The sequence below is a fragment of the Capsella rubella genome, unplaced genomic scaffold (assembly GCF_000375325.1).
Source record: "Capsella rubella cultivar Monte Gargano unplaced genomic scaffold, Caprub1_0 scaffold_8, whole genome shotgun sequence".
NCBI lineage: Eukaryota > Viridiplantae > Streptophyta > Magnoliopsida > Brassicales > Brassicaceae > Capsella > Capsella rubella.
The window spans coordinates 2,912,167-2,939,725 of NW_006238916.1; the positions used below are offsets into that span (position 1 = coordinate 2,912,167).

General features: G+C 33.7%; 5 protein-coding genes across 6 annotated transcripts in view; 3 read left to right on the forward strand and 2 right to left on the reverse strand.

The window, feature by feature from the left end:
* LOC17874610 (polyadenylate-binding protein RBP47C) overlaps nt 1-2,814 on the forward strand; it is a 3,649-nt gene extending 835 nt beyond the window's left edge. The window contains exons 2-6 of the mRNA XM_006279823.2: nt 816-1,284; nt 1,453-1,511; nt 1,648-1,778; nt 1,883-1,979; nt 2,425-2,814. Coding sequence (XP_006279885.2) covers nt 816-1,284; nt 1,453-1,511; nt 1,648-1,778; nt 1,883-1,979; nt 2,425-2,592 — 924 coding nt within the window. The 3' untranslated portion in view covers nt 2,593-2,814. The remainder of the gene's footprint in view (nt 1-815; nt 1,285-1,452; nt 1,512-1,647; nt 1,779-1,882; nt 1,980-2,424) is intronic.
* Nucleotides 2,815-6,891: 4,077 nt separating this feature from the next.
* On the forward strand, nt 6,892-10,006 carry LOC17876324. The gene is made up of 12 exons (XM_006280239.2): nt 6,892-7,092; nt 7,164-7,259; nt 7,574-7,627; nt 7,710-7,826; nt 7,922-8,159; nt 8,236-8,354; nt 8,437-8,750; nt 8,852-8,951; nt 9,029-9,085; nt 9,195-9,278; nt 9,365-9,481; nt 9,561-10,006. Exons 2-12 carry the CDS (start codon nt 7,185-7,187, stop codon nt 9,867-9,869), a joined length of 1,584 nt encoding a protein of 527 aa, XP_006280301.1. The 5' UTR covers nt 6,892-7,092; nt 7,164-7,184; the 3' UTR covers nt 9,870-10,006.
* Nucleotides 10,007-11,555: 1,549 nt separating this feature from the next.
* LOC17876416 (protein MIZU-KUSSEI 1) lies at nt 11,556-12,388 on the reverse strand. Its single transcript, XM_006281750.2, has one exon. The coding sequence runs from the start codon at nt 12,356-12,358 to the stop codon at nt 11,642-11,644; it is 717 nt and encodes a 238-aa protein (XP_006281812.1). The 5' UTR covers nt 12,359-12,388; the 3' UTR covers nt 11,556-11,641.
* Nucleotides 12,389-15,778: 3,390 nt separating this feature from the next.
* Nucleotides 15,779-18,754, reverse strand: LOC17876672. 2 transcript variants are annotated; one of them, XM_023784459.1, is made up of 10 exons: nt 18,677-18,754; nt 18,531-18,590; nt 18,079-18,203; nt 17,920-17,989; nt 17,569-17,807; nt 17,075-17,191; nt 16,758-16,806; nt 16,290-16,633; nt 16,100-16,150; nt 15,779-16,009 (listed from the first exon to the last, which is right to left on the reverse strand). In XM_023784459.1, exons 3-8 carry the CDS (start codon nt 18,172-18,174, stop codon nt 16,293-16,295), a joined length of 912 nt encoding a protein of 303 aa, XP_023640227.1. In that variant the 5' UTR covers nt 18,175-18,203; nt 18,531-18,590; nt 18,677-18,754; the 3' UTR covers nt 15,779-16,009; nt 16,100-16,150; nt 16,290-16,292. The 2 variants fall into 2 exon arrangements, with proteins under 2 accessions (XP_023640227.1, XP_023640224.1); XM_023784456.1 differs by having other exon boundaries at nt 15,779-16,016.
* Nucleotides 18,755-22,847: 4,093 nt separating this feature from the next.
* LOC17876927 (F-box/kelch-repeat protein At4g39560) lies at nt 22,848-24,104 on the forward strand. Its single transcript, XM_006282127.2, has one exon. It carries the CDS (start codon nt 22,848-22,850, stop codon nt 24,102-24,104), a length of 1,257 nt encoding a protein of 418 aa, XP_006282189.2.
* The last annotated feature ends 3,455 nt before the right edge of the window (nt 24,105-27,559 follow it).

A 27,559-nucleotide genomic window follows, 5' to 3' on the forward strand; every position in this document is an offset into this window, starting at 1 on the left:
GTGTTCCCAAAGCCTCTGTTACGAAAGCTATCTAAAGTTTTGATTTTTATGTGTTTTGACTTTTGCAATATTGATGCTAGTTTTGCTTGTTTGCTTCCACTGGTTGTTTGGTGTATCTTAGTTATCTAATTTCTGAGGATAAAGTATGATTCCTTAAGGTTTTTGTTTTCATGAAAGTATCTATTGAATGGTTTAATGGAGTCTGTTTGTTTTGTTCACTGAATTTGTCCGAGTCTGATACTTTATCCAAGTCTTTGTTTTGATGTGTTGACGTTTGCAATGTTGATGTTTTGGTAGCTTTTGATTAACATACAATCACCTGTTGTCTTGTGTATCTTTTTCAGCATGAAATTGGAATTTTTGGTGGGTTAATCTACTGTAATGTATAATAAATAATTGTGAAAATATTCAGTGAACGACCTATTTTTCAGCATAATGCTGTCACAGTACTCGAGTTCTGAATTGGCCTGAGTGTGAAATGTTAATCAAATCTTCTTTTTGATGTGTTGCCTTTTGCAAGTTTGATGTTTTGGTAGCTTTTGTTACGATACAATGCTTTTAAAGCTTGGTTGCTTCCACCTGTTGTCCTGTGTATCTTTTTCAGCATAATCTTGCTCTTTGTAGGGTTTTGCTGCTGTCAAGTATAATCAATACTGAAACTTTCCAGTGAATGGTTTATGGTGTCACAGAATTAGATTTCATTTTCATTTTTGAATCTGTAATGTTGTTGTTTGAAGCATGTTTTATGTTTGTTTTACATTGGCTCTATTTGTTCTGGATCTTGTTTTATATCGTGCTTATCTGTTATGATGCAGATTTCGTCGGTTAAGGTTATCCGCAATAAGCACACTGGTTTGTCTGAAGGGTATGGATTTGTTGAATTTGTTTCCCACGATGTTGCGGAAAAGGTGTTGCAAGAATTCAATGGTGAAACTATGATAGATGCCGAGCAACCTTTCCGTTTAAACTGGGCTAGTTTTAGCACTGGTGAAAAGCGCTTAGAGAGTGGTCCTGATCTCTCGATTTTCGTGGGGGATTTAGCGCCAGAAGTCACAGATACTTTGTTGGAAAAACTATTTTCTGAGAAATATCCATCTGTCAAGAATGCAAAAGTTGTAATAGATGGCAATACTGGTCGATCAAAGGGATATGGCTTTGTGAGATTTGGAGATGATAGTGAGAGGAGCAAAGCTATGTTGGAGATGAATGGTGTGAAATGTATTAGCCGCGCTATGCGAATTGGTCCTGCAACCCCTAGGAAGCCAAGTGGTTATCACCAACAAGGTATATTGTATAATCTTTTATCTTTCCTTACCAAACCATGTGCTTTGTATCTATTGGTTGCGTCCTGGTTACTTGTATTTCATCTTGAATCAACAATTGCTTCTGAAGAACATGTTTTTGTTATGTACAGTACCTTTCCAGTCTCGTAATATTTGTTGGACTTTGTAGGTGGGTATATGTCAAATGGTGGCTTTCCTCGACATGATGGGGACTCATTGAACACAACAGTAAAAAAAATTCCTTGTCCATCTCCTTGAATTTAAGATGATGGGGACTCATTGAACACAACAGTAGTTGTTTTTCCATGATTGTGGCTGTGTGAAAGATGGGTATGATCATTATTCCTCCATGTTTATATTGCAGATATTTGTTGGAGGACTTGATTCTAGTGTCACAGACGAAGATCTTAGACAACCTTTTGCCGGTTTTGGTGAAATAGTCTCTGTCAAGATACCTATTGGAAGAGGATGTGGATTTATTCAGTTTGTGAACAGGTAACATTTATGCAGTAGTGAAGCTGTGAATTGTGGATGTTGACTCTAGTATTTGATTCTTGACATCTCACCCAATTTGATATGGTACTTGATGTTTGTTGCAGAGAAAATGCAGAGGAGGCTCTAGAGAAATTAAATGGGTCTATGATTGGTAAACAAACTGTTCGCCTTTCTTGGGGTCGCAATCCTGGCAATAAACAGGTAACTTTGTTATATCTTTCGTAGGATTACATTTTCGACATTCCAGTCCATTTGGTGTCTTCTAAAGTACTTTCTGTTACAAATTCTCACCGATCTTTTGGTTAATAAGACTTCCAAATCTTTCCTAGGCTGAGTTTTCTTTTACTGAATGATTTCTCGAAGGGGTGGGTGATCTAATATATGATTTGGCCTTGCTTTGGTTTCTTTATTTATGGTTTGCTGCGTTTTCGAAAGTTTCAAACTTTTTTTCTAGACTGAGTTTTTCATTACTGCCATGGATTCTGTTTAACACCAAGAACAACTATTTGTAGATAACATAAACATAGATTAATTGTAACCTTATTTATTCTGAGTTCTAGAATAAGCATTTCGGTTTGGTTTGGTTTATATGTGCAACAACGTAGTTTCTCATCTCTGACCAAAGATGTATGCTTCTTCTTTGCAGCCTAGAGGTGAGTATACTGACCCTTGGGTTGATCCATACTATGGAGGACAATATTACAACGGTTATGGATACATGGTACCACCACCTGTTGACCAGAGAATGTACCCTGTGGCACCTTATGGAGCTTATCCGTTTTACGGTGGTCATCAGCAACAACAAGTAAGCTGAGAAGAACAATAAAAGAAGTTAGTAGGTATGAGACAAAACTGTCTTCTTCTTCTCCTCTCTCTATCCTCTCCTTGGTTAGCTCCTTGGCAACGAATTTTGATAAAACCATAGTGCTACTTAATTTATGTAGGGATTTTGATTGGATTGATTTATTTTATTTGATTCTCAGATGCTTATATTATGGTACTTTATTTGATCTAGGATTGAGTTGTGGTTTGTGCATTTTGATGTCTGCTTTTGGTATCTCATACTAGTGTGAGTTAGATTAGTCTCGAACACAATTACTTTATCTTTAGGCACTAAGTGATAACCATATAAGCCTAACATAACACAAAAACACTACAAGGTGAGTGCATACATGGAGGGATTTAGAACAAACATGAACCAACACCCATACGTCCATGATCTTATATTTCCATTACAACTATGCATATATCTGAAAAATACATAAGAGCAAGACACATCCTGAAAAAACTTGTGTTGCTCAAGGGTAGAACAATACTACTATTGGGCCTCCGAGTTTGGGTTTTTGGGTCGGACCGGATTATTCAGGTTCTCAAAAACTATACCGAATTTAACCAAACAAAAAATCAGTTTGAGTTGGGTTTCGGGTCAGGTTTAGTTTTGGGTTTCTATTGTTAAAACGGTTAAACTTCAAGAAATAGTTAAATCAGTAAAAATACGGTTTAAATTTCGATATATATTTTAGTATAAAAAAAATTCTGGATATCGGGTCGGGTTGGGTACCAAACACAAATCCCAATCTCTCCAAATTAAATCGAATTTCGAATCGGTTTAAACCAAAACCTGAAAAAATCAGGTCAGGTCCGATTTTGGGTCGGGTAAAAATCGCATTGAAATCTCAGTAAGGGAATTGTTAGAAAGAACTCAAAGAAGGGAGAATTCTTTGAGAATGTGCCTAGTGTTTTGACCAGTACATAATTTTTTGTACAAGAATGATCCAATTCTGACTAATACAGATTTTGTAAAAACATCACTTATAGAATGTTCTTTGAACTTAGCTAAAAACATTAAACTTAAAGAATTGGCTCATGGACATTAACTCAACTTTAGCATAAACAATATTGATCGTTGTTATCAGTGCTTGGTCAAGATCTTATCTTGTGTGACATATACTAACAAAAAATATACATAAAATTTGTTTTAAACGACACAAAGGTTTGAATCCACCGCAACACGTTCACTCATCATGGTTTCAAAACACATGCCCACACCACCATCCTCATTATTTTTTCTGTACGGATCTATCTATCTCTTTCCCATAATACTTCATTTTTTGTATTTTTAAAACATATAGTATAGTATTTTTAATTTTGTATTGCATGTGATAATGTGATGTATGTAGTAGTAGTTAGATTACCAACATCTCAGTTCATAATTATATATTCAAAAAGAAAGATAACAATTAGTGGAAGATGCTTTTAAGTTTCTTTAGGCCAAAAGGAAACGACCCGATTAGGTAGTTGTGGTATCAAATCATTCATTAGCTAACACAAAATATCATATTTGAGTGTTTATACTTGTTATGGTATGAACATAAAGTTGAAAAGAGACGAGTCAACAACAACATAAGTTATGTAATAATATGATTTTGCCATCCATGATTGCGAACAACCTAAAGATAAGTGTGTAAACAAGAGTTTGTGGACTAGTTTCCGTTTTAGATGAGAAATATATTTAAGCGAGTACAAAAAAAATACATATGGAATATAGATTTATTGTTTCCAATAACTTATCATTTTTTGTACAAATGTTGTCATACTTCTCTAAATTAATATATAGATCAATCATACGAAATAGAAAGTAATACAATATAAGATATGTATTTCCAATAATATATAAGATTCAAATACATAAGATTTTCAAAATCATAAAAGTCGATTTAGATTCATTAATCTCGCAAGAGTTTTGATTTGATATACTATTTATCTAAACTTTACAATTTGAGTTTTTTTTTTTCTTGTGAAATTGACAAGTATTTTCTAGTATTCAAGAAAGCAAGAGTTTTGATTTGATATACTATTTATCTAAACTTTACAATTTGAGTTTTTTTTCTTGTGAAATTGACTAGTAGTTTCTAGTATTCAATAAAGCAAGAAAGCATTAGATGCTATGTGTAAGTGATTTAGTGCCTAGCGCTTGAAATGAACTAACTGAGGTGGGCACAACTCATTTGAAAAAGTATAGCGGATCTTTGCTTAATCAGAACCTCAACCATTTTAAGCGATTTAGGTAAATTATAACCTATAATATATACATAAAAATTATATAATAATAACTATTAAAGATAAATATTTTAAGTTTTAAAACTAAAATTAGACAAAAATATATATTTAATTTACATCAAACTATATACAGAAGTTTATAACTATGTATATGAAGATAAAACTTAGTTAAAACGGAAAAATATACTAAAAAACTTCTATAATTTTAGGCAGTCAAAATGATTGTCTAGGCGTTACTGAATACCTAGCGTCTATACAAAACCTAGACAACCCTTAAGACCACTTTTTAAACACTTCTAAAGAATTTGTAAAAGCTAGTCATTTGAAGAGTTTTTTTTTCTTAACTCTTGATATATTATTTATTGTAAATTATGAGAATTATTACAATGACGATTCTACTACGGACATGTCTCCTCCGACCCTATTAAATTCACTATAGATTACACATTTTTCTGACGAAACCTCCTTTTCTATGCATAGAATCACGGCGAACAGCTCTAGTCGTGCATTATTGTAGATCCCATGTAAGTTTGTTTCCTTAATCTGCAAATTAATAAATCGCATTATCCATTTAAAGAGTTATTTTGCATACAAAAATAAATCCCTAAAGAAAATCCTATAATATCATCAAAATACTACTACTCCATTTATGTTCAATTTAATGTTCTCATAGCAACTACTACTATATACTCCCTCTGTTTCATTATAAGTGATGTTTAAGGTTTTGGCACACTAAATAATAAAACATATAACTTACTTATTTTCCATAAAAACATCATTAACTAATATAAATTCAACCAATAAGAAAGTATGATGTAAAATATAATTGGTCAAAAAATATTAAATATATTAAATTTTTGCATAGGAAATTGAAAACATCACTTATACCGAAATAAAAAAAATTGGCTAAAACATCACTTATAATGAAACAGATAGAGTATCTTCTAGCGACGGTTTAGCTTCAATTGATGCTTCATCTTAACACATAACACCTCAAGTGAAGTAAAGTAACCAGTTTCATCCTAAATCAGATTCGAATCCACTATTAGTCCACACCATCTCTTCTTTTTAGTCATTATCTAATTTGGTGTAACGGCCAAAAATCTCATAAAATCGAACCGTGATTATCAATTGACAAATGTAGTTAACAACTTAAACCACTTTAATAAAAGCAATTGTAACGTCTGTTGTTTAACAGCCAAAAGTCTCCTAATCTCGTTAACAAAACCGTGATTACCTACCAATCAAATCATGCTTATTTTATGGGTTTTGGACCCAAAAAAATAACCTCCTCCAAATTGCCATTTTATGCAAGTTAATATTCTAAATTATTAAAATACAGGTTAATTCTATAAAATATAAAATATAATCCGTCAACATTATTGTTAAATTTGTAAATTATTGTTAAATATAATATTAAATCTAATCCCGTTGTTAGAAAATTCAAATCCACTTTTAGAAAATAAAAAAAAAAGTTATTGTGAGTGTAGAAACATTTAGAAAATACACATAAATTTTTTATATTTTTTATATTTTTCATAAGATTTATTTACCTTTTTAATAAGTATATGGTAAAATTATTTAAAAAATGACGATTTAAAATGTTGTTCCCAAATTTTGTACTTTAGTATCAGGAAAGTAATTTATTCACAACTTTCTTGTTCTTTTCCCAAAAAAAAAATTATTGCAACTTTATAAATATCAGTTCATTCTAATCTCAATGTTAATCTTAGTTGAAGAAAAAATAATTATGTTTTAGTGTACTCATTAAAAACCTACTAAAATTTTATTTATATATTCTGGCTTTTAATTTGTAGCAATCTTTTTTCCTTTTTAATTTTTGGCAAAAGCTAAAACATTATATTTTTTTTTTTTGAGACAGAAGAAAATATATATTGAATATTTTAAAGATACAGACAAAAAAAAAAAAAACACAATATAAAAATAAAATAAAAGAAGATGACCGACCGTTTCACCGCTTCTTTCGATTACCCCTCACACTTATTATTAGTTTTTGGCTTTCCATGAAAAAATAAACAAATCAAGAAAGAAGCTGAAGACGAAACATCACCAAATCTTTCATCTTCTACTCTTGTCTCCACTTCTCTTCTCTGTAACATAAACATATTATTATTATTACCAAAGTCATTCAACGTTCCAGCTGTACCTTCTCTGTTCTTTCAAAACTTCAGAATGATCACCACACTTGCTCTCTGATCCGAATTGTTATACTACTTTACAACTTCTTCATAAGGTAATTTTGAATTGTGGTTTGGTTCTTTAATGTTCTGTGATTAAATTGTTTGAAATTTTGGATTCTTACAGATTCTTTACTCGGTGACGAATATGATGATGAGTAGTAGCAGTAGCAACACCACCAACAGTAGCAGCAGCAGCAGCAGTAGTAGTAGTAGTACAATTGTGAGTGAACAGAACAATCTCAATCGTTTTGATCCATTTTGTGTGTTGATGATCTTTTGTCTTCTTGGTGTTGTTCAATTGTTAGATTCAGACAAAATTGTGATTTTGTGTGTGTTTTTGTTATGATCTTGAATGCAAATCTTCGAAAATTGAAGTTCTTGAAGTTCTTTAATTGAACTTCATGCAATCTCCTTGAACTTTTGGGTTTTATATCAAAGACTTTTCTATATTCTTGTTGTAAAAGTTTTTTTTTTTTTTGGTCTTGTTTGGTTTTGAGATGATTGGATATGTATAATTTTCTCTGATTGATGCAGGGGAAGAACCGAAAGGCGGTAAATCGAGAGAAGATAATATCTCTGCAACAAGATGTAACCGGTTTTTTCGAGTTTTGTGTTTCTTTAGTTATGATCAATACACAGTTTTATAGATTGTTGTTTTGTTTCTTGAAAGGTTGAAAAGCTGAGGAAGAAGCTGAGGCTTGAAGAGAACATTCACCGAGCAATGGAAAGAGCTTTTAATAGACCTCTTGGTGCACTTCCCCGTCTTCCTCCATTTTTACCTCCACCGGTTAGTAACTTGGAAAAGATAGCTTAGTTTAATTACTTTTCGCGCAAAATCTTGTTTAAAATTGGGATTTGAGTTTTTGGTTCTTCTTGTTGTAGATTTTGGAGTTACTTGCAGAAGTGGCTGTTCTCGAAGAGGAAATGGTTCGGTTAGAAGAACATATTGTGCATTGTAGACAAGAATTGTATCAAGAAGCAGCTTCTACATCTTCATCGATAGCGAAGTTGAAATGCTCAGCTGATTTGCCTATGCATTGGGAGAGAAAATCAAAGTCAGCTTCTAGTAATGCTAGAGAATCTGAATCTGAATCAAAGTCAGCTTTTAGTAATGTTTCAGGTGAGGTTATAGGATTCTATCTCAGGTTTCCTGATGTGATTTAGACTGAAATATGATGCTAATGTTCTGTTTCTAGATAGTCTGAGGGGTAAAGAGAACAAGTTGAGTGCTAATCCAACGATCAGAACACCGGTGAAGAAAATGCATATTATTCATACACAGCTGAATAAGAGTTTAGATGCTCAGAAACTTCAGGTAAATAGACAATAATTCCATCTTTTAATATGTTTTTGTTGCATAGGTTTACTTTAGATTTTACTTTTCATTAAAACGGCAGGAATGTCATACTCCCCGCAAATCAAATGCAGAGCGGAGGTCTTATGATGGCGCTAAGGGCTGCGACCCGAATAAAATCTCCGAGGATTTAGTTAAATGTCTCTCTAACATTTTCATGAGAATGAGTTTAGTAAAGAAAGCCGCGGTTACAAAATCTCAAGAAAACGCATTCATCAAAGATCCTTATGGAATTTGCACGAGCTTTACAAGAAGGGATATTGGTCCATATAAGAATTTTAAAGATGTTGAAGCAACTTCAGTAAACCGAAATAGAATGTCGTCAAGCTCCTCATTGTTTCTCTACCGCCAACTGAAGTAAGCGCGCGGTTTAAAAAATCCTACTTCAAAAATGAAAGTTTCTTTAGTTGATTTGTGTATTCAAGATTCATTAAAATTCTATTTCTCCAAATTTTCAGAAGTCTGCTTGGAAAACTTTCTTCAGTCAACTTGCAGAAACTTAATCAGCAGGAGAAGTTAGCTTTCTGGATTAACATTTATAACAGCTGCATGATGAATGTAAGAACTAATCAATATCTATATCAATATGTTCCTATCTTGAGGTTATTAACTAGTATTACATTTAAACATTATAGGGTTTCCTTGAACATGGAATACCAAAGAGCCATGATATGGTGACACTAATGCAAAAGGTAAGTCCAAGATTATAATGTTCTACATGAAAAATGAAAAGATAACAAAACAAAAATCATTTGTAAAGGGATTAGTGTTTCTAATTAAGATGGTCCCTTGTGCTTGCAGGCGACTATAAATGTGGGAGGCCACTCTCTAAATGCAATGACGATCGAACACTTCATCCTCCGCTTACCGCATAACTCAAAATATGTATACTCTTCGTTCGCTGGTCCATTTCCTTTTGCTAGAGTTCTCATTATGATCTATTAATGTTCTTTTTGCTTGACCTATATCAGATTTCACCTAAGAGTTCAAAGAAAAATGAAGTGGCAGCAAGAAGTAAATTTGGGTTGGAATTGTCAGAGCCACTAGTAACATTTGCTCTCTCATGTGGTAGTTGGTCATCACCCGCGGTAAGTAGATGTTTATATAAAGATTACTACACTTACTCGTGGTTCGAAAACTAAATGAATGGGTTGAAACATTATGAAGGTACGGGTGTACACCGCGGGTAAAGTAGAGGACGAACTAGAGGTGGCGAAAAGAGAGTATTTGGAAGCATCGGTGGGGATATCCGTGGCGAAAATGGGGATACCGAAACTAATGGATTGGTATAGCCATGACTTTGCAAAAGACATTGAATCATTGCTTGATTGGATTAGCCTTCAGTTGCCTACTGAGTTGAGAAAAGATGCTCTCAACTGTCTTCAACAAGAGATGTCTAAGGCCCCTTCCTCTTCTACTTCTCTTGTCCATGTTATCCCTTATGACTTCACTTTTAGATACATTTTTTCTATCTGAAAATTGTAGGAGAGGTTTGTTTTCTCTCTTTAGTCTTTTGGTTTCGATAGTATTTGTATACACCAACATAAAAAGTACATAAACAAGGAGAAACCGAGATTATCAAATAATGAGATATGAAATAATCTATACTAGTACTAACTGAACTTTACACTTTTTGTAAGAAATTACATATAAATGCTATTTGTCTCGCGGTACATCACGGATTATCTACTAATATTTAGATAAATTATAATGTCTAGATTTGTTATTAGGAAAAAAGAGAAAATGCACTAACAAAAATATGACTGAAAATGTGACATTTTATATTGTTAAGAACCTGTAAAAGTATATTCATTTGACAGTTACATACATTGATAAATCAATAATATAAGACTATACATAATTATATCAAAATTTCAAGAGAATAGATAATATAATCTATTTCATTAGATGTCTACAAAGAAAAGTAAGAAATATAAATTTCATGAAAATGTATATTTTTAAGAAATTCTTCTTGTGTCTCTTTCTTGAAGTGATAGAAAAATGTTGGGCTTCAATTATCATTTGGGTCTCATATCGGCTCAGTGCTTGTAAAGCAAAATCATATGGCCGTTCTGTTTTCTAAAGGCATGAGCTAAATTTTCTCTAGTTCATCGTAGAGTTTTTTTTTCTTATATTTGATGATGATAAAATGTACATAAGTAATGAACATAGGTTCCAGTAGATTAAAATGTTCAATTTTACCAATATTTTCATTAATATGTGATTAAGACTCTTAGTCGACGATACAATTGAACATTCACTTTTCTTTTCTTTTCATCGTCGAAACCCCGTATATTAAGTTATCAGAAATAACATGCAATATACAGATTTAAACAGCGTAGATGTTATTATAAGACCAACATTATCAATAGGATCTTAGCTCATTCTTAGCTTAATATTTGGTTTTTTTTATTTAATTTAAATGGTAATTGATTTTTTTTTTGTGTTATGTGTTCTTATTCAACATTTTTCTTTTAATTTCTTTTGAAAATCCATTTTCTTGTTTCATGCTTTACTATTTTAATTAAAAAAATTAAAACATTGGAATTATTTGGGATATTTTAATTTAATTTTAATTTAAGACCCTAGACTACAAGTCATCTCTAAACGAATCAATTATGAATTTGCCATTTTTTGGACCAAGTTTTTAATTTTGCCATTGTTGGTAAAATATATGGATTTTTCATTTTTCAGGTTAGAAAAATGTGATTAAACACGCGTTTTACTCGTTATGTTTGGTTTTAGTCGGTTCTAATTTTATTTAGGGTTTAGTATTTACTATAAAGTATGTCTTTTAGCAACAAAAAAAATCAAAAAATGAACACTTTTAAAAGTTCAAAAATGGCAAATCTATAAGATTTTAGCAAAAATAGCACATTCGTAAAATTTGCCCTAGAAAATAGCAAAATCCGTAAGAACCCTATCTAAACATTCACGTTCATTTATTTTTTTCTATATAATCATCATTTCAAAATCTAGATAAGTGTTTTTACTTTTTGCCTTTTCACAAGAGTGGTACCTACGGAAAAGATGAAGAAGACATAAGCCATTGCCTTATATGTCCCATAAGGAACATCTCATCAACTATTCTTTTCCCTCCATTAATAATGCTCAATTTAAAAGTTCACCTTTTAGAATAATCATCAACTAAACTTTCAGAAAAAAATATTAAGTTTCTAAAGAAAATATTTTATCACCATTTAACATAGTAACAAAGGACGTCAAAAATAGAAAAGTGTAACAAACAGTTAATGAGACCTGAGAAAGTAAATACTAAGCTCTGTGCCCTGACCACTACCTTCAGGGTTGATCATATACAATGCTTCAGAGTCTTTAGAACCAATCACTCTATCGAATCGAGCTCTCATGTAAGTCATTTCTCCTTCTGTCTCTTGATCATATTGGTTCTTACAAGGTAACACTCCAGCACCCATTGAAACACCTCTTAGTGCATCAATCACATACATCTCCTCCTCACTCATGTTCTTTCTCCTTATCGAATACCCGATTTTTCGGCCGTTACAATAAATCCCCCATACGTACTCTTCCAACACCTTCTTCCTAGATGTCTTTGTCTCGCTTTCTAAAGCAATCCTCACTGTCTCCGAGGCCATTTCCTTTTGTAGCGCCGAAGTTAGCATCGGGAGCTCGATGATGAACATTGGTAGGCAATGAGGGTCTTCTTGAATTGCAAGAAAGACTCTCCCTTTGCGAAAACCGAATATTGTTCCCGTTGTTGCGTAGTCTTTAAGTAAAGGTCTTCGATGCCCTCGGCTTAACAAGTTAACCATCTTGCAACCAGATGATAGCATTGGTATGAGCTTGAACATTTTGAGAACCCCTCCACCAATGCTTCCGGAAGATTTCTTCGAATGTTTAGAGTCCACGGAATTTCCCGTGTGCCGCAAGAGCGAGAGCACAGCCGAGCTATCCATATTGAAGAAGGGGCTAGATCGGATCGGCATAGCTAACTTCTTCTTGTTCTTCTTATTGTGTGTGTTTGTGGATGAATATAAGATTTGGCATATGAAGAGACACCACATATATAAAGATATATAATGGGGAGGGGGGGGGGGGTCTAGTACTAAGTTAGGAAGATGGTTTGTCATTTGATTTGGGAATCTTGGAAAAGAAAAAAAAAAAGAGAAACCAAATTGGTTTTTGGAGACATGTGTGAAGATAAAAAAGGAGAAAACCACTATTCCACATTGTTTCTTTTTCTGGTTTATGAATAGACAATCATGTATTGCCAAGCCACACGTTACCATTTAGTTTCGAATGTTTTAAGCATCAGTTTTGGCGTTTTAGGTTTTACATCCATATACATATTTACAAACACATCTTTCTCTTTTTAGAAACTACTTTGAGAATTTGGTTTTCATTGTAACTAAATTTAGCTAATAAATATATATATTTTATTAAAATTGAAAAATTATAAATTCAGAGAGAAATACATGAAGAAACATAAAAATGTCAATCAGGATAGCTCGACCTAGACCGACAAAATCCACAAACCCTACATGGCTACATATATCATCTAGCATATTAAACTTTGGTCCGAACATGGTATTAAAGCTACTCTTTTTACAAATCCAAAATAATTAGAATGCAAAAATGAATAATCAGTAATACATATGTTCAAAGCTTTTCTGGTTGCTTTGAGATTGGTCGCCCTTAAGTCCTAAAAGTACATACTAGTTCGAAAAACCTTATTCTTTTGGATCAGGCTTGTATATTTAGGTTTCAGTCTTGATTTTTCTATGGTCGGGTCGAACTAGATTTTGGCCCTATATATTTGACATGTCCTACGTTGAAAAACTAGTTTTTTTTCCTCTCTTTTGGTTGGGACGACGGGTTAAGAATGGGGACGAATATGTATGTCTTGTTTGAAAATATTTTTGTTGTAATTTTTTTAGTTAATGATTCAGTAACATAAGTGTAGTATCATGCATTGTTACAAACAAAAACATACCAATATGGGAATGTATTGAATATTATTTTAATGAACAAGTTTTATGCATTAATGGTATGCGGATCAACGACCTATTCCCCCCCCCCTCTCCCAAGAACTATCACATCGTATCAGAACTACACAGAACTTTGATATCATCTTCAAGTTGTAATAGGAATAAAACTATCGATTCGGGTAGTTTGAAGATAAGGTCAAAGTTCTGTTTAGTTCTGATACAATATGATAGTTTGGGGGGGGGGGGAACTATCCAGATTCAAACCCCCATTATACATGTTGTTTGCAAAAATCACTCTCAAGATAAAGATAATGATATACATTCAATGAAAAGAGTGTTATGACTTTTAACAAAAAGAGTACAATAACTTAGCAAAGGAGAGGGGCTACACATGCAGGTCAAGCTAATGAAAACGATGGTAACGAATGATACATATGGATATGACCATATATGCTATTAGATATATCTTTAAACAAACCAATATGTCTTATATATTTCATACTTTTGTTAAAAGATATTTGATAGTGGAATAGAGTACTGAGGGGAGACCACACACCCGAAACGTTCATGGGTGGGGGATGGGTTGGGTCATCATTAAGATAACCAAACCTACACATGTGTATATACTTTGGTCCTTTGACAAACAATTCGTCGAATCACGTTCGATTCTTTTGTGAACAAGCATAAGTTTTGACATATATATTGTTTCAAACAACATTTCTTGTCTTGTAAATGAATTTCAAAAGCTAAAAAAAAAAAAAAAAAAAATCACTCTTGAATTTTTGGGATTAAAGTTTTAGAATACCTAAAATTTGCATTCCTTTTATATGAATCTAAGAAACTAGTAATAGCATTTTCGACGAGTTTACTTCTCAATTAATTTTTAGGAAATGAAATTTTAGTATTTTTCATGTTGATTTTTAAATAATTGAGAAATTTTTTTGAATGATTTAATCTTTGTCAATTATTCCATGTGCTTGATTTTTCTCCAAACACCGGTATTTATTTAAGTGAGACATTTAATTTATCCAAAAGACTTTTATTTCCCTCATACAAGCATGTGATATATTTTCTTTGAGTTCATTTGATATATCATTCATGATAATACCAAATAAACATATTTTGATAGATTCATTCAACCAAAAAATAAACTATATACATTTCACTGAGTTTACACTACCCTATGTGGCTATATCAAAGAGCACTTTAACCAAAATAATTTTGCAAGTGTTATTGACATCTTGAGAAAAAAAAAGTAAAGAGTGGTTTGGCAAAAGGCATGTGCCAATGTCTCAATTAAACTTCAATAAAGCAATCCACTAATGATTGTGTGGGAGAGTCATCTTTACGAATTATTATTTCTTTCAATTTTATCTATAAGCTTTATTTGATAATAACGTCAAGTATGGGCAGCACCAACTTATCAAGAAAAACTTAACTTACCTTTATTGGAGGGGCCTCACTCACTAGACGACCACAATTTAGTTTAGTAGTTGCAAATGAGACACTTGTACTAATCCAAAATCACTTCATGTGTTTTCTTTATAAGTCACTACAAGTTAGTTGTGTATGAAAGGACTTGATAGTCTAAAGATCATAAAACCAAAAACTAGTCGGAAGATCTTAAAGCCACAAGAACTAGTAGATTATATTTGCTAAATATGGTGATCATCATCATGGAAAGAAACACACTCAAGGATTAAGGTATTTAGAAAAAACACATAGAGAATCTGTAGATTAAAGCTATGATTGTAATAAAGCATGAAGTGAAGTGAAGTAAACCATTAATGTGAAAAATGTGGTGTGAAGCTTTTGATGTGAAATAAATTGCATAGAATAAAACATGTAAAATATGTATGGAAAGAATATGTTATGTAATATTCTTAAAGTACTATAAATACCAAAATTGGTGAAGAGAATTCATTAAATCACGTACTATAAATTCCAAGTTTGGTGAAGAAAATTCATCACAAGCTTTGAGTCTTTTCGATATCCCTTAATGCATGTACTATAAATATCAAGCTTGGTGAAGAAAATTCATCATAAACTAAAATCGTAAGAGTCTTTCACTCTTTTGTAATCCTTTGAGTGTTTCAATAATAAAAGCTTTATCGTATTGTATAAAATGTTTACCCATTGAGTCTATTTAGATAAACACTTTCCATAAATTAGTCTTTCATATCTAATAACTTGATCCTAATAAACTTTCAACGTGGTTGTAATCCAAATACCAAATTTTCAGGTTACGAACTTATCATGAATACTTGGAAATGAACACAATCGAAATAAACGAAAAAACATAGATTTATACGAGTATTTTGCGAACCATTGTGGCGGAATCAGTCTATGTCCCAAGAATGAGTTCCCACAACTTACCACTAACATATGAATTGTTTGTTAGTCTTTATTGGTCTTTGATGAATATAACATTTCAATCATTTAGATTATGTTGATATACTGCTAAAAGCTGGCTCGGTGTCAAACTGTCATTTAGAATTTAGAGGAAAGTGCTGCAAAAAAGTATCAACAACCAAACCACAATAACCCTAACAGACAGACATTTCAAAAACTAAGAGTTATGTTCAGTTTCTAGTCTTCTCCACCTGAGGACTTAAAGCTCATTTACAACTTCTACTCAATATGTTCCACCTGAAGACTGCCAAAATGTACCTTAGAAATAGAAATAGAAATAGTGGAGGAATCCATAAGAAAATGGTGAAAGGAAAAATATATTCTCACCTGTACAGAACTGTCCAGAGGAGAACTTTTTAGTGCTGTTATGTTCAGAACCTGAACAAGTTACAACAGTATCTTTAGACAGCCTTAAAAGGTAGACAATCTTGGTATTGTGACACTATCTATTCATTAATTCCATTAATAGCAATCCTAAAGGCATTGAAAATTTTTATCGAGTTCGAAGAAACGATACCTGTCACATTCTTGAGGAGGATGGACGGTAATCCTCATATACCCAGGAAGTTTTTTCTGAAGAATTAGGCGCTAGCCTGCCTTTTAGCCACCCGAAGCGAACAATCAGCTCTTCCAAGTCCATGACAGCAGCCACTACAGACTCTGATTCCATGATGTTCAATGGAAGATCATCATTGCTTTCCATCTTTTCTGTGGATCTCTGGTTTTTTTCTTCTCTTGATTCAGCTACGCTCACTTCATCAGGCGGTCTCTGCTTTTCTTCTTCCATGGATTCAGCTGCACTCACTTCATCTGACGGTCTCTGCATTTCTTCTCCCATAGATTCGGCTCCACCCACTTGACCTAATGTAACAACACAAAAAGAAAACATTTGTTTTCCACATTAACCAAACTATAAAGATAAACAAAAGGAGTTAACAGCTAAAACATTGGGAAAAATAGCATTGTTGTTAAAAAAAATTCTAACCTTCATTCACATGTTTCACTAGCTTAGCGCATTGCCTCTTTTCCCCATCCTGAAAGAAAAATGGATGATAAAACAAGCTTAGCAACAATAACAACATGATAACAAAGTTTAGAGTATACAAATGATACTTTGCATCACTTCCATTACCGTTTTGGATCACTTACACATACTGAAATTGTTAAAAACTTAAAATACATAAGACTTAATTAACGAGATTTAAGCCGTGCATAAAGAAACAACAAAACAACTTTAGAGTCATAACTAAATAGGTATTATTTGCATTAAGTTGTTACATCCATCCCTTCTCAAATACTAACCTTAGAAAAAGGCACAGTCCAACCATCGTCAAGTGACCATTCCAGCGATGGACGCACATCCTTAGACAGAGCCTCGTATATACTCCCTTCGCCATATGGTGGTGCCAGCAATTCAATCTGTGAAATAGATCAAAACGAAGTGCACACTCATTTTCTACTACCAAGTACATAAGCCTGCATCTAACGTCACAAAATAAAGCTTAAATGGAACTTGTGGAAGTAAAGAGGATATGAGCATAAACACAGGATATGACCATATAGTAGTCGTACGTATCTCATCTTCCTTTGTTAAAGTAAAGAGAAACCAAGGAAATAAAAAGCATGAAATCAGAACAAGAGCATTTGGAGTAACAAAAACACAAGCAGTTTGTAAGAAAAACCCATGTAAAAAACACTAGTCGAGAAATCATGTGATCATGCAATTCCAAATATACAGAGTATAAAAGTTCAAAAAACCAATAGCAAACTTATCTGCAACATAAACCTTTAATTACCTGTAGTGAATCATTGTCTCTCACTTCCAGAACAGTCCCAGACCAATAACAATAGTCTTCCCACCAATCAACCAAATCACCAACCTTCCAAGAATCATGCACAACAATAGCTTCTCCCCGACTACCCTCCTCATTCAGGACTTCACTTTCATGAAACTTTCTTGGAAACACAGGTCGAATCATTAAGTATTTCTCACTCCCACCTTCACGTTGCTGAAACACTTTTGTTGTATGTATATCTGAGTAATAAGTAGATAGATTATAAACATGTTTACAAAATTACATCTTAACAATCATAAACTCTGCATAAATGTATATATAGTCAATGTAACATTAAAAAATCGAAACTACCTTCTCCTGGATAATCAAGATACTCCACATTGTAGTACAGTGATCTCCCTTTCTTGAATATCTTCAGAATCTAAATAAAATAATAAAAACGCAAAACATTCATCTTTTACATCAAACACAATTGTCCTAATATTAGACAAGGATTAACAAAAGGAGTACCTTGCATTGAAACCAAGCTCCACGATAACCCGATTCGAAAGATCTTAACTCTACACTTTGACCAACTTCAAATGGTGGTAGATTGATCTCAGCCATTTCCTTTTTTTTGGTGATCAAACCGTTAACTGCATTTAGTAATCAAGAATGTATGTAATATACCAAATAAAACATATGAATATATGATACAAAGATACGGAAACTTCAATTTTACAGATACAAATCTCTCATTTAGGATATGGAAACTTCAATTTTACAGATATAAATCTCCAAATCTCTAAATTTACAGATAAATCTCTAATTCTACAGATAAACACAAAACAAACCATAAGGATATGGAAACTTCAATTTCACAGATACAAATCTCAAATTTGATAAATCTTTCAATAAATCTGGAGTTATACCAAAGTATTATAAACTAGTGTGAGCAGTTCATAATCAAAACAGAGTCTTACCAAAGATCGCAAGCAAGAAACGAGTCTAGAGAAAACACAGCTCCATTAAGATTTCTCTACCTGAAATAGCATTTCGCATCATCTTAGTTCACGATTAGATCAAATTAAGCTCGACGAACCTAGCTCCGTTGGAATACAAAACTCACCTTTGAAGATGAAGCTTCGTCTTCGATAAACCCTAACGATCTCTCTCTCTGGGTTTTTCCCTTTTTGTTAGTGAAGAGTATCACACACACCTACAAAATGAAGAGGAGGATAAAGCATTTCCATGTAAAGATAGGCCCAATAACAAACCCAATAAAATTAAGCCCAAGTTTTGTTTTTCAGAATCATTTGGGCTTTAATTTAAGTTTGAGCTTACTAATGAATCATAGACTTTATCTTGACCCTTAGAGCAACATTATAGGTAGTATGTTAATTAGGGTATCTTACATTAATTTAGTATTAAATTTAAAAAAGTAGAATTTAAGAGTTTTAATTCTGTTTTTAGTTCTTAAGTTGGGTATCTTAGAAAAAATTATTTAAAAAAAAAAAAAAATAAATTTATAATTTGTAACTTAAGAAAATCTTATAATTATTGCAAATTTAGAATTTGAAAACATACAAAAGAGAGAAATGATAAGATAGAAATTATAACATAAAGTACGGTAAATTTAAACTTGATTGCGAGAAAATTTAGAGTGTTCGACCAAATCGTTCTTCAATTGTTCATGCTTAGCTCGATCTCGAAGTTGAGTTCTAACGGCCATTAGATTGACGAGATTTGAAGGCATATTTGTATCATACGAGAAATCCATTCGTGTACTTCCGGCAGTTTCCGCTTGTTGAAATTCAGTGACATAAACTGAGTATACATATCTCGTTCATCTTCATCTGATTAAAATATTTTCTTCCCACTAAATATTTATCATCTTAGCCAATCAGATTTTATAAAAAAAAAAAAAAAATCAATCAATCAGAGTCTGCCACGTACGGCGTCTCTTAACCCACCAATGGTATCTTCTCCAACATACTCCAGCATAGGTATCTTAACATTTATTATGTTTTTTAATTAAAATTTAAATGCTATTAATGTTAAGATACATCTTGCTGATAATGTTGGTCTTATTAGTTTGTGTGTGTGCCGAAAAGACAGTATAATAGTGTGAGTGGGATTTCAAGAGACAAAACTAGTATGTTAAGGTTTTGTTTAAGATAACTATTGGATATTTATCAAGTATTAATATCCATGACTGTTAAGATAATTTCTCCACCAATTGAACTGAAATTTTGATAGGGTAATTTTAGGTTAAATAGCACTAAAATGGGAACGAAAAGTCGAAACGGGTAGAAAAACAGAGACGGAAAACTGTAAAGAAAAATTTATGGATATATATACGGCAAAGATATTTCAATAAATATACTGGAGATGGCAACCAAATAGAAGTACACATGTTTCCTAAGTTCTACACTGGTTTTATATAGAATTTGTAGAGTTGAGACTGTATTTTTCGATTAGGAATTTAGTGAACAAATGGTCGTTTGAGATTTGTAAATCTTCAAGGATATATCATCTTTATGGCTCTTTTGTTGATTTCATGACTCAGTTGAGAGTTCTAATTGTGTAGTATTTTGATTTGTTTTTGAATTGTGACTTTGCTTATTTCTCAATTCTTAAGAACTAGTTTCATCAACATCAATATACAACACAGATTGAGAAATAAGAAAATCCTTACTAATTCACTACTAAAACCTCTCTATTGTCTTATATTAATCCATTATATCACATGATCAACCTACTCTACTGTTCCACTATTTTACTATTCCTCTAACATATCAAATCAAACTCTATTTATTTACTTGTTTGCAAATCTATATAAAAATTTTGGACTAGTGGGATCTTGGAATTAGCTAAGACTTAACAAGCTATAGAATCACTTACTTGAACATTTTCGTAGAAACATTCAAGACTAAGAATTTCATACTTGAGAAACTACATAAGAAGCTATTCTTAAACATACACAAATGAAGAAATGATCGAATGTGATACAAACAATGATAGGAAGAAAAAAAAAGCTGGCGGTGACTAATTAACCAGACGGGTGAGGATGGGGCGAGATATTTCTACTACAGCCATGGTCAACGTAGCTTGTTGGAACTCTTAGTGAGAGCATATGAGTAACCCGATGAACGAGAAGAATAACTTATTTGGGAGAGATTTTCTAATCCAAAAAAAAATCCGTCTTTTGGCTTTAGGAGTTTCCTATAAAGGGATTAGAAAAAAGTAAATTTAAACATTTTACAATAAAGTCAAGTAAACTTGAAAAAATCTAGACTTATTATCTCGAAAAAATCTCGTTTATTTTCTCTCGTCCCAACTCAACAGTAGACTCCGATCCGTCAGGAGATTGTACAACAATACCTACACCATAATCTACTTCCGTTCTAGGTTCCTCTACGCTATCAACAATATATGGTTCGTTAGAATTATCGTACGAGGGTCTTTCACCATGGAGAAACCAAATCTTGTAACCCGTCATAAAACCATTGGCATAAAGATGACCCATACAAAATCAATCCTAATATTATAAGAATTCTGACAATGCAAACATGGACATTTCACCTTATGGGTGTTTTTTACGCTCAGTTGTTGACTAACTAAATCCATAAATTCTCCTACACCACGAGTGTACTCATCCATCCACGATCGAAAATAATAAGAAGATGACATTTTTCGTATTTTCTCATACATTAACAAGTGAGATGGTAAGAATGAATGGCTTAGGTATTTAAGGGGGGGGGGGGGGAAATAAGGAGTCCATCAATAATCAGTTGGTAATCTTACATTAAAATATATATTTACCAACGGATTTCTGAAAAAATATCAAAACAGTAATACTCCGTAAGTAATCCGTCGATAAATTTAATGGATTACTGATGGAATTTAATTCGTCAGAAATCTGTCGATAATATTGATAGATAACCGACAGATTACTGACGATGTAAAATCCTCGTTAAAATAACGGACGGATTCGGTTACATTTTCCGTCTATAATCCGTTCGGTATTCTGTCAGTAATTACCTACAGAAATATTGCCGTCGGAAAGTTTGTTAGTTACAACCTTGTTTTCTTGTAGTGAATTATAACAAGAACGATCAAGCAGAGTATAGTTTGGAGCAAATTCCAAAACGTATATGGCTTGGCTCTCACTTACAGAGATTTGAGAGATATACAAACACTTTGACACTCATCAACTCATGTTACGTACGGACCTTACGTTATTTCTCTCATGCATGCATTGCATACTCGTAATTGGAAGTCTAATGTAGGTTTGAAGAGAGCTCTAAAATCGATTATTTTTTGAGAAATAAAATAAGATATAATATAGAATACAGTAAAACCTTTATAAATTAATACTCTATAAATTAATAAACACTATAAAATAATAAATTTTGCTGGTCCCAAGTTGTGCCAATATAAAAATTGACCAAATTCGATAAGATAATAATTATTTTGACACCCCTATGTAAACTATAGTCCCAATAATATCATAAATTAATAATCACTCTATATATACATATAAGTAGATATATTAATATATGTTTTTAGGGTTTGATAAAAATGAATTTTCTCCTAGAGTTCACCTTAATAAATAATTTTATGTTAGTATTTTTTTAAAACAATAATCTTGTAATATATATCATCACAAGTTATAAAAATAACAAAATTTTCTTTATGTTTTCAATTTTTAAATATGCATCATATTGTTGAAAAAACAAATATGCATCATATTCATTTTTCATATATAGGATGTTAAAATATAACAATTGAGGTTATTAATAGAGATATACATTTGAATTTATGTATATCATTTGTGTAAATGAATTTATCTATAATATTTGTATTTATAGTCAAATTTCTTTGTTTCCTAAATATAATATTCACTTTCAAACTACTGTATAATTTATAAAATTTAAAATATTAGTCTTGTTTTTGTAAAATTGTGTCAATTCATATTTTTTAAAAAAATTGAAAAACTAAAAATACCACTATAAATTAATAATTATTAATTTACACTATAAAATAATAATTATTAATTTATAGATAAATTAATATCACTATAAATTAATAAAATATCTTTGTCCCAACATTATTAATTTATAGAGGTTTTACTGTATTTGGATGATTAGATTTCCTTTCATGGTTGGGATTATGTGAGAGATTTAACCTTTTCAAAGTCGGTCTTGGATATGAAAAAAAAAATAGTTATAAATCTGAACTCAGGAGATCAATCATATATCTCAGATCGTTTTGTGACACAATCTTTACTCTAAAGAATGTCCAAATACGTCAAACAACCGCAAAATAAAAGGCATAAGAAGAACGAGACGTCTCTATCTCTGTCATCATCGTCTAGATCGTTATCGTTGCTTTCCCATGATGTTACTTTGAACTGCTTGTCCCGTCTCTCAAGATTGGACAGTGCGGTCTTGTCTCTAACCTCCAAGAGCTACAGCTCTCTCTTAGTGTCACATGACTTCTGCCGCACACGTGAGTTGATGGGTTGTAAAGAGGAGTACTACTATGTTTGCTTAAGCATCCCTCCTTACCCAACTCCACGTTGGTTCATACTTCGTCGTGGAGGGCCAAGTCTAGATGATGTCGCCGTGGCGAAGAAGTCTGTGAATCGGTGGTTGAGACCTATCCCAACGTACCCTTATCAGCCTCCAGAATCATCTTCTTTCGTGGTGTTGGATTATGTGATCTATGTAATCGGTGGGGTAATACAAGGAACACCTACTTCAGATGTCTTGGTTCTTGATTGTCTCTCTCACTCTTGGCGTCGCATTAGGTCTATGAGAGTAGCTCGTGCTTCTGCTGCTGCAAACGTTGTAGATGGGAAAATTTACGTGTTTGGAGGTTGTAAAGAGTTTGATTCCTCTAACTGGGCAGAGGTTTTTGATCCAAAGACACAAACTTGGGACACATTGATATTACCTGATTTAGAGATATGTAAGAACACAAGTATGATTGAGAAAAGTGTAGTGATTGAAGATAAAGTTTATGTGGTGGACGAGGAAGAACAATGTTTTTACTACATGCCACGTGAAGGTATATGGAGAAGAGGTATTCGAGATTCTAAGTTAGGAAACAGAAAAGACTGGTGTGCTATAGGGAAACTGTTATATTGTTATGGTACTCGCGGGAAGATACTATGGTGTGAGGCGGATGAGTTGGATCGTTGTGAGGCAGAGGAGTTGAATTGGAGAGAAGTTGAGGGTTTAGGTATATTGCAGTTTGGTTCAAAAGCATGTAAACGTGGTATTGAAGAGAGTCTTGCTTGGAAGCTACACTGGACTATGAATAGTTTCAGCAGACTAAGTAGCAACTCTCGTGGGAACATTGTTGTGTTTTGGAAAGTGCTTATCCCTGGTACTGGGAAGTTGCAGCTTTGGTGTGCAGAGATTTCTATGGAGAGAAGAAGCCAAGGAGGTGGGGTTTGCGGGACAATTGAGTGGACTGATGCTGTCTCTGGACTTGGTCCTAATTCGTATACTGTTAAGGTTTTGTATTCTGTTTCTCTCAATGTTTGAAACCGTTATGGTTTTGTTTGGTTCCAAGTTTGTTATGCCATCTCAGATTAATCTCATTGCATGTAACTTTTTTGATATTTTCATGACATGTTTTAGTTTTTGTAGATGACCTTTGCATTGCATGACAAAAACCCCTTTAGTTGGTTTTAACTTTTAAGGTAATATAACCATTTTTTTTTTTTTTTTGATTACTCAGGGTAAATCCCCGGACCTATTGAAGGATCCGAGACTAATCCCTGGGGAGAGGGTATCCCACGGGTAGGGTCCCCCCCCCCCGTTTTTCAAATGGGCCTTAAGCAAGAGGCCCATACCCATGTGGCCAAAGGGATAAAGCTAGCAATTCTGCGTCTGGGGAGAATCGATCCTTGGCCTAGACCAACAGGGCGACTCTTCCACCAGACTAGAACCACTAGTCCACCACCTCTGGTTTTAATATAACCATTTTGTCACCGTTTGTTGACGTTTTCTGGTTCTTGTCCTAACTTAACCCTGGAATGATATCCATGCATGGTCAAGAACTTGATCTTTTTTGATGTAGTGAGGAGATATATGAAAGAAAATTCATAGCTGTTGAAGCGAATACCCCGGCGACAGATTCGGACTGTGTTACTGTTCACTCATGGATTCAGGTTTTAGGAGCTACTCGTTGGGAGGATGGGCTTTGCACATGGTTAGTTGGCCACACGATTTTACAATAAGACCATCCACATTGGTAAACCTTTTAAGAATGTCTTAAGCATAACTTAATATGAAATTTAATATTAGTTTAATCTAAACACCCCACTAACTTTGTATTGATACTAGATTTTGATCCGCGGTACACCGCGGGATCAATTTATTTTAAAAAATTTTGAATAAAAAATATTATATATATATATATATATTTCTTTTTGAGAAATCTATTTTCATATGTATATGCATACGTAGATAGGGTAAATTTGCATTATAGTACGTTTTTGAAAGATAATATGTTGTTTCATACGTTCACTATTTATAATTTGCAAAATAAGTGGGTGTGTAATAGGGGTTGTGTGTAATAGAAGTTTTTGTGGGGTAAGAGGCTGTTGGGTGAAAAGACTAAAATAGGGCAGATGAGACGTTTGTGTTTGGCCAATAGAGGGTGGACGAGTTTGTTTTTGGCAGAGAGAGAGGAGGTTGTGATGGGTTTTATATTTGTAAACATTGGGCCGATATAAAAAGCCCATTCAGCAAGAATGTGTATGTTTCAGAGACGGGATGTATAGGGAACGAAATCAGGGTTGACATTTATCCTAATTGAACCAGAAAGCTGATTGGTTTACTGGGATTGAAGTCAAAGATGAACTAGTAGGAGGGATCTTGTTAGGAGATAGTCTAGAGACGATAATCGAGGAAGATATTTAGTGAAAATGCTACAGTTTTGGGGGGAACACTGTGGATCAAATATGTTATTAGGGACGACATTTAACCTAATTGAAGCTTAGCTTGGGACGAGAATTGAGTCATAAAACAGATTAGGAGAGGTTAATCAACGATGGAAGGTAATAGTAAACAGTTGCAGCTAGACTCCATATTTTTGTGTACTGTAATTGCAGTGGACGATGTGGTTGTGGTGCAAGCGGGCCGGTGGATTCTGTACAGCACCGGAGAGTGGGATTTCAAGATGGACTCAACCAGGCGAAGGAGGTATGTTAGGTTGTTAGAGGTGTCAAATCTGGCCGAGCTTGAGGAAATGATTAGTGTGATATACATAATAGAAAGAGGAAGCAACTGTGTGGAGCTAAGTTATTTGTTTGATGACAAACTCGCTGAGCTGAATGGGATACCACACGGTCCAACACTCATAGGAGACGAACGACAATTCATGTGCTTCAAGTCGCTGAGCATGGCCGATAGTCTGTAAATTTGTATGTTAGTATAACAAATAGAGGAAGGTTTTTATGTTCTGGCTGCCCCTTCTGTTGAGGTCGTAACTAGTCTGAGGATTGTTGGAGTGGTTGAGCATCCTGAAATAGGTAATGCCCTGCAAACAATTGAGCATGGTTCCTGCTCACAAACACAAGGGAGTGTTGGGTACTTCTCAGGGCTACTGTCAGAGGCAATGGGTTCCAAAAAAAGAGTTGGTGAAGAAGGCCAAAGCACATATGTGGTAATAGAACCAACAAAATAGGCGGATACAGTGGAAGATGGTATGAGGTCATGTGAAAAGGGTGATAAAGCTAGTGAAATGATTTATGATGATGAGATGCTTCTTGGTTTGGTAGAAGAAATTGAGGGTGTGGTTCTAACAACATGGTATACCTCAGATATGATGGAAACTAGTGACGAGGAGTCTAATTCTGATTACAATAGTTATGGAGGGAGTGAGCAAGAGGATGATGATGATGCAGTCTACGATTCAAGCCCACATTTGGTGGTAGGAGATGGTGATGATTTTGTAACTCCACCGCCATTAAAGAAATCAAAAGGGAAGGGTCCAATGATGGAAAGTAGTGGAGGTGAGATTAGTGAGCTAGGAAAAAGTTTCACAAAGGGCATAACAATTACAGATATATATGGCTATGAGGATCCTGAGCCAATGTTTAGAGATGATGAAAGAGATAGAAAGGCTAACCATGTGGATTTGACTAAGGAGGATGATGATATGTACGTTGGGAGAACATTTTTTGACAGAAAGGATTATAGAGTGGCATTGTCGGTGTACGCGATTCATCGCATTTTCAGGTTCAGATTTACAAGGTATGAGAAAAATTCTCTGGTTGCCGAGTGTTACGACAAAAAAAGTTTATGCTCACCAAGTGGGAGACACTGAAGAGTACGAAGTTAGAAAGGCAAACTTTACACACCGTTGTGATGTACAAGCATAGTAAGTTCTCTAAACACGCCACGTCCAGGGTAATTGCTGCATTACCGAGGGCGAAGTATGCAAAGGCGTATTGTGCTCCAAGGGCAAGAGACTTACCAGATAGTATGCTAACTAACCACAATGTCCGGATGACTTACTGGAAAGTTTGAAGGGCCAAAGAATTGGCGGTGGTGACAGCTCACAGAACTGAGGAGAGTAGTTTCATGTTGTTGCCAGTTTATCGACATGTCCTACAAGTAGCTAATCCACATACTGTGTACAATCTGCAAACTGGGGTACAGTTTTTAGTGTCGTTGGAGAAAAAAACATGCAGCTGCTTGGAGTTCCGGAAAATTAACCTCACATGCTATCATGTAATGGCTGCAGCGAATCACATAGGTTTGGAATACATGACACTGGTGGGAGAGATGCACAAAATATCAGTTTGGTCTCCAACAATGGAGGAACCAATACTTCCTGTCCAAGATCCTGGGGAGGTTATTGTACCTAACGAGATAAGGGTTTTGTGTTTGATGCCACCAAAGTCAAAAAGACATACTGGAAGGCCACCTAAACTAAGAATACATTTAGCAGGCGAAACTGAGATAACTATTTTCCTGAAATTTTAATA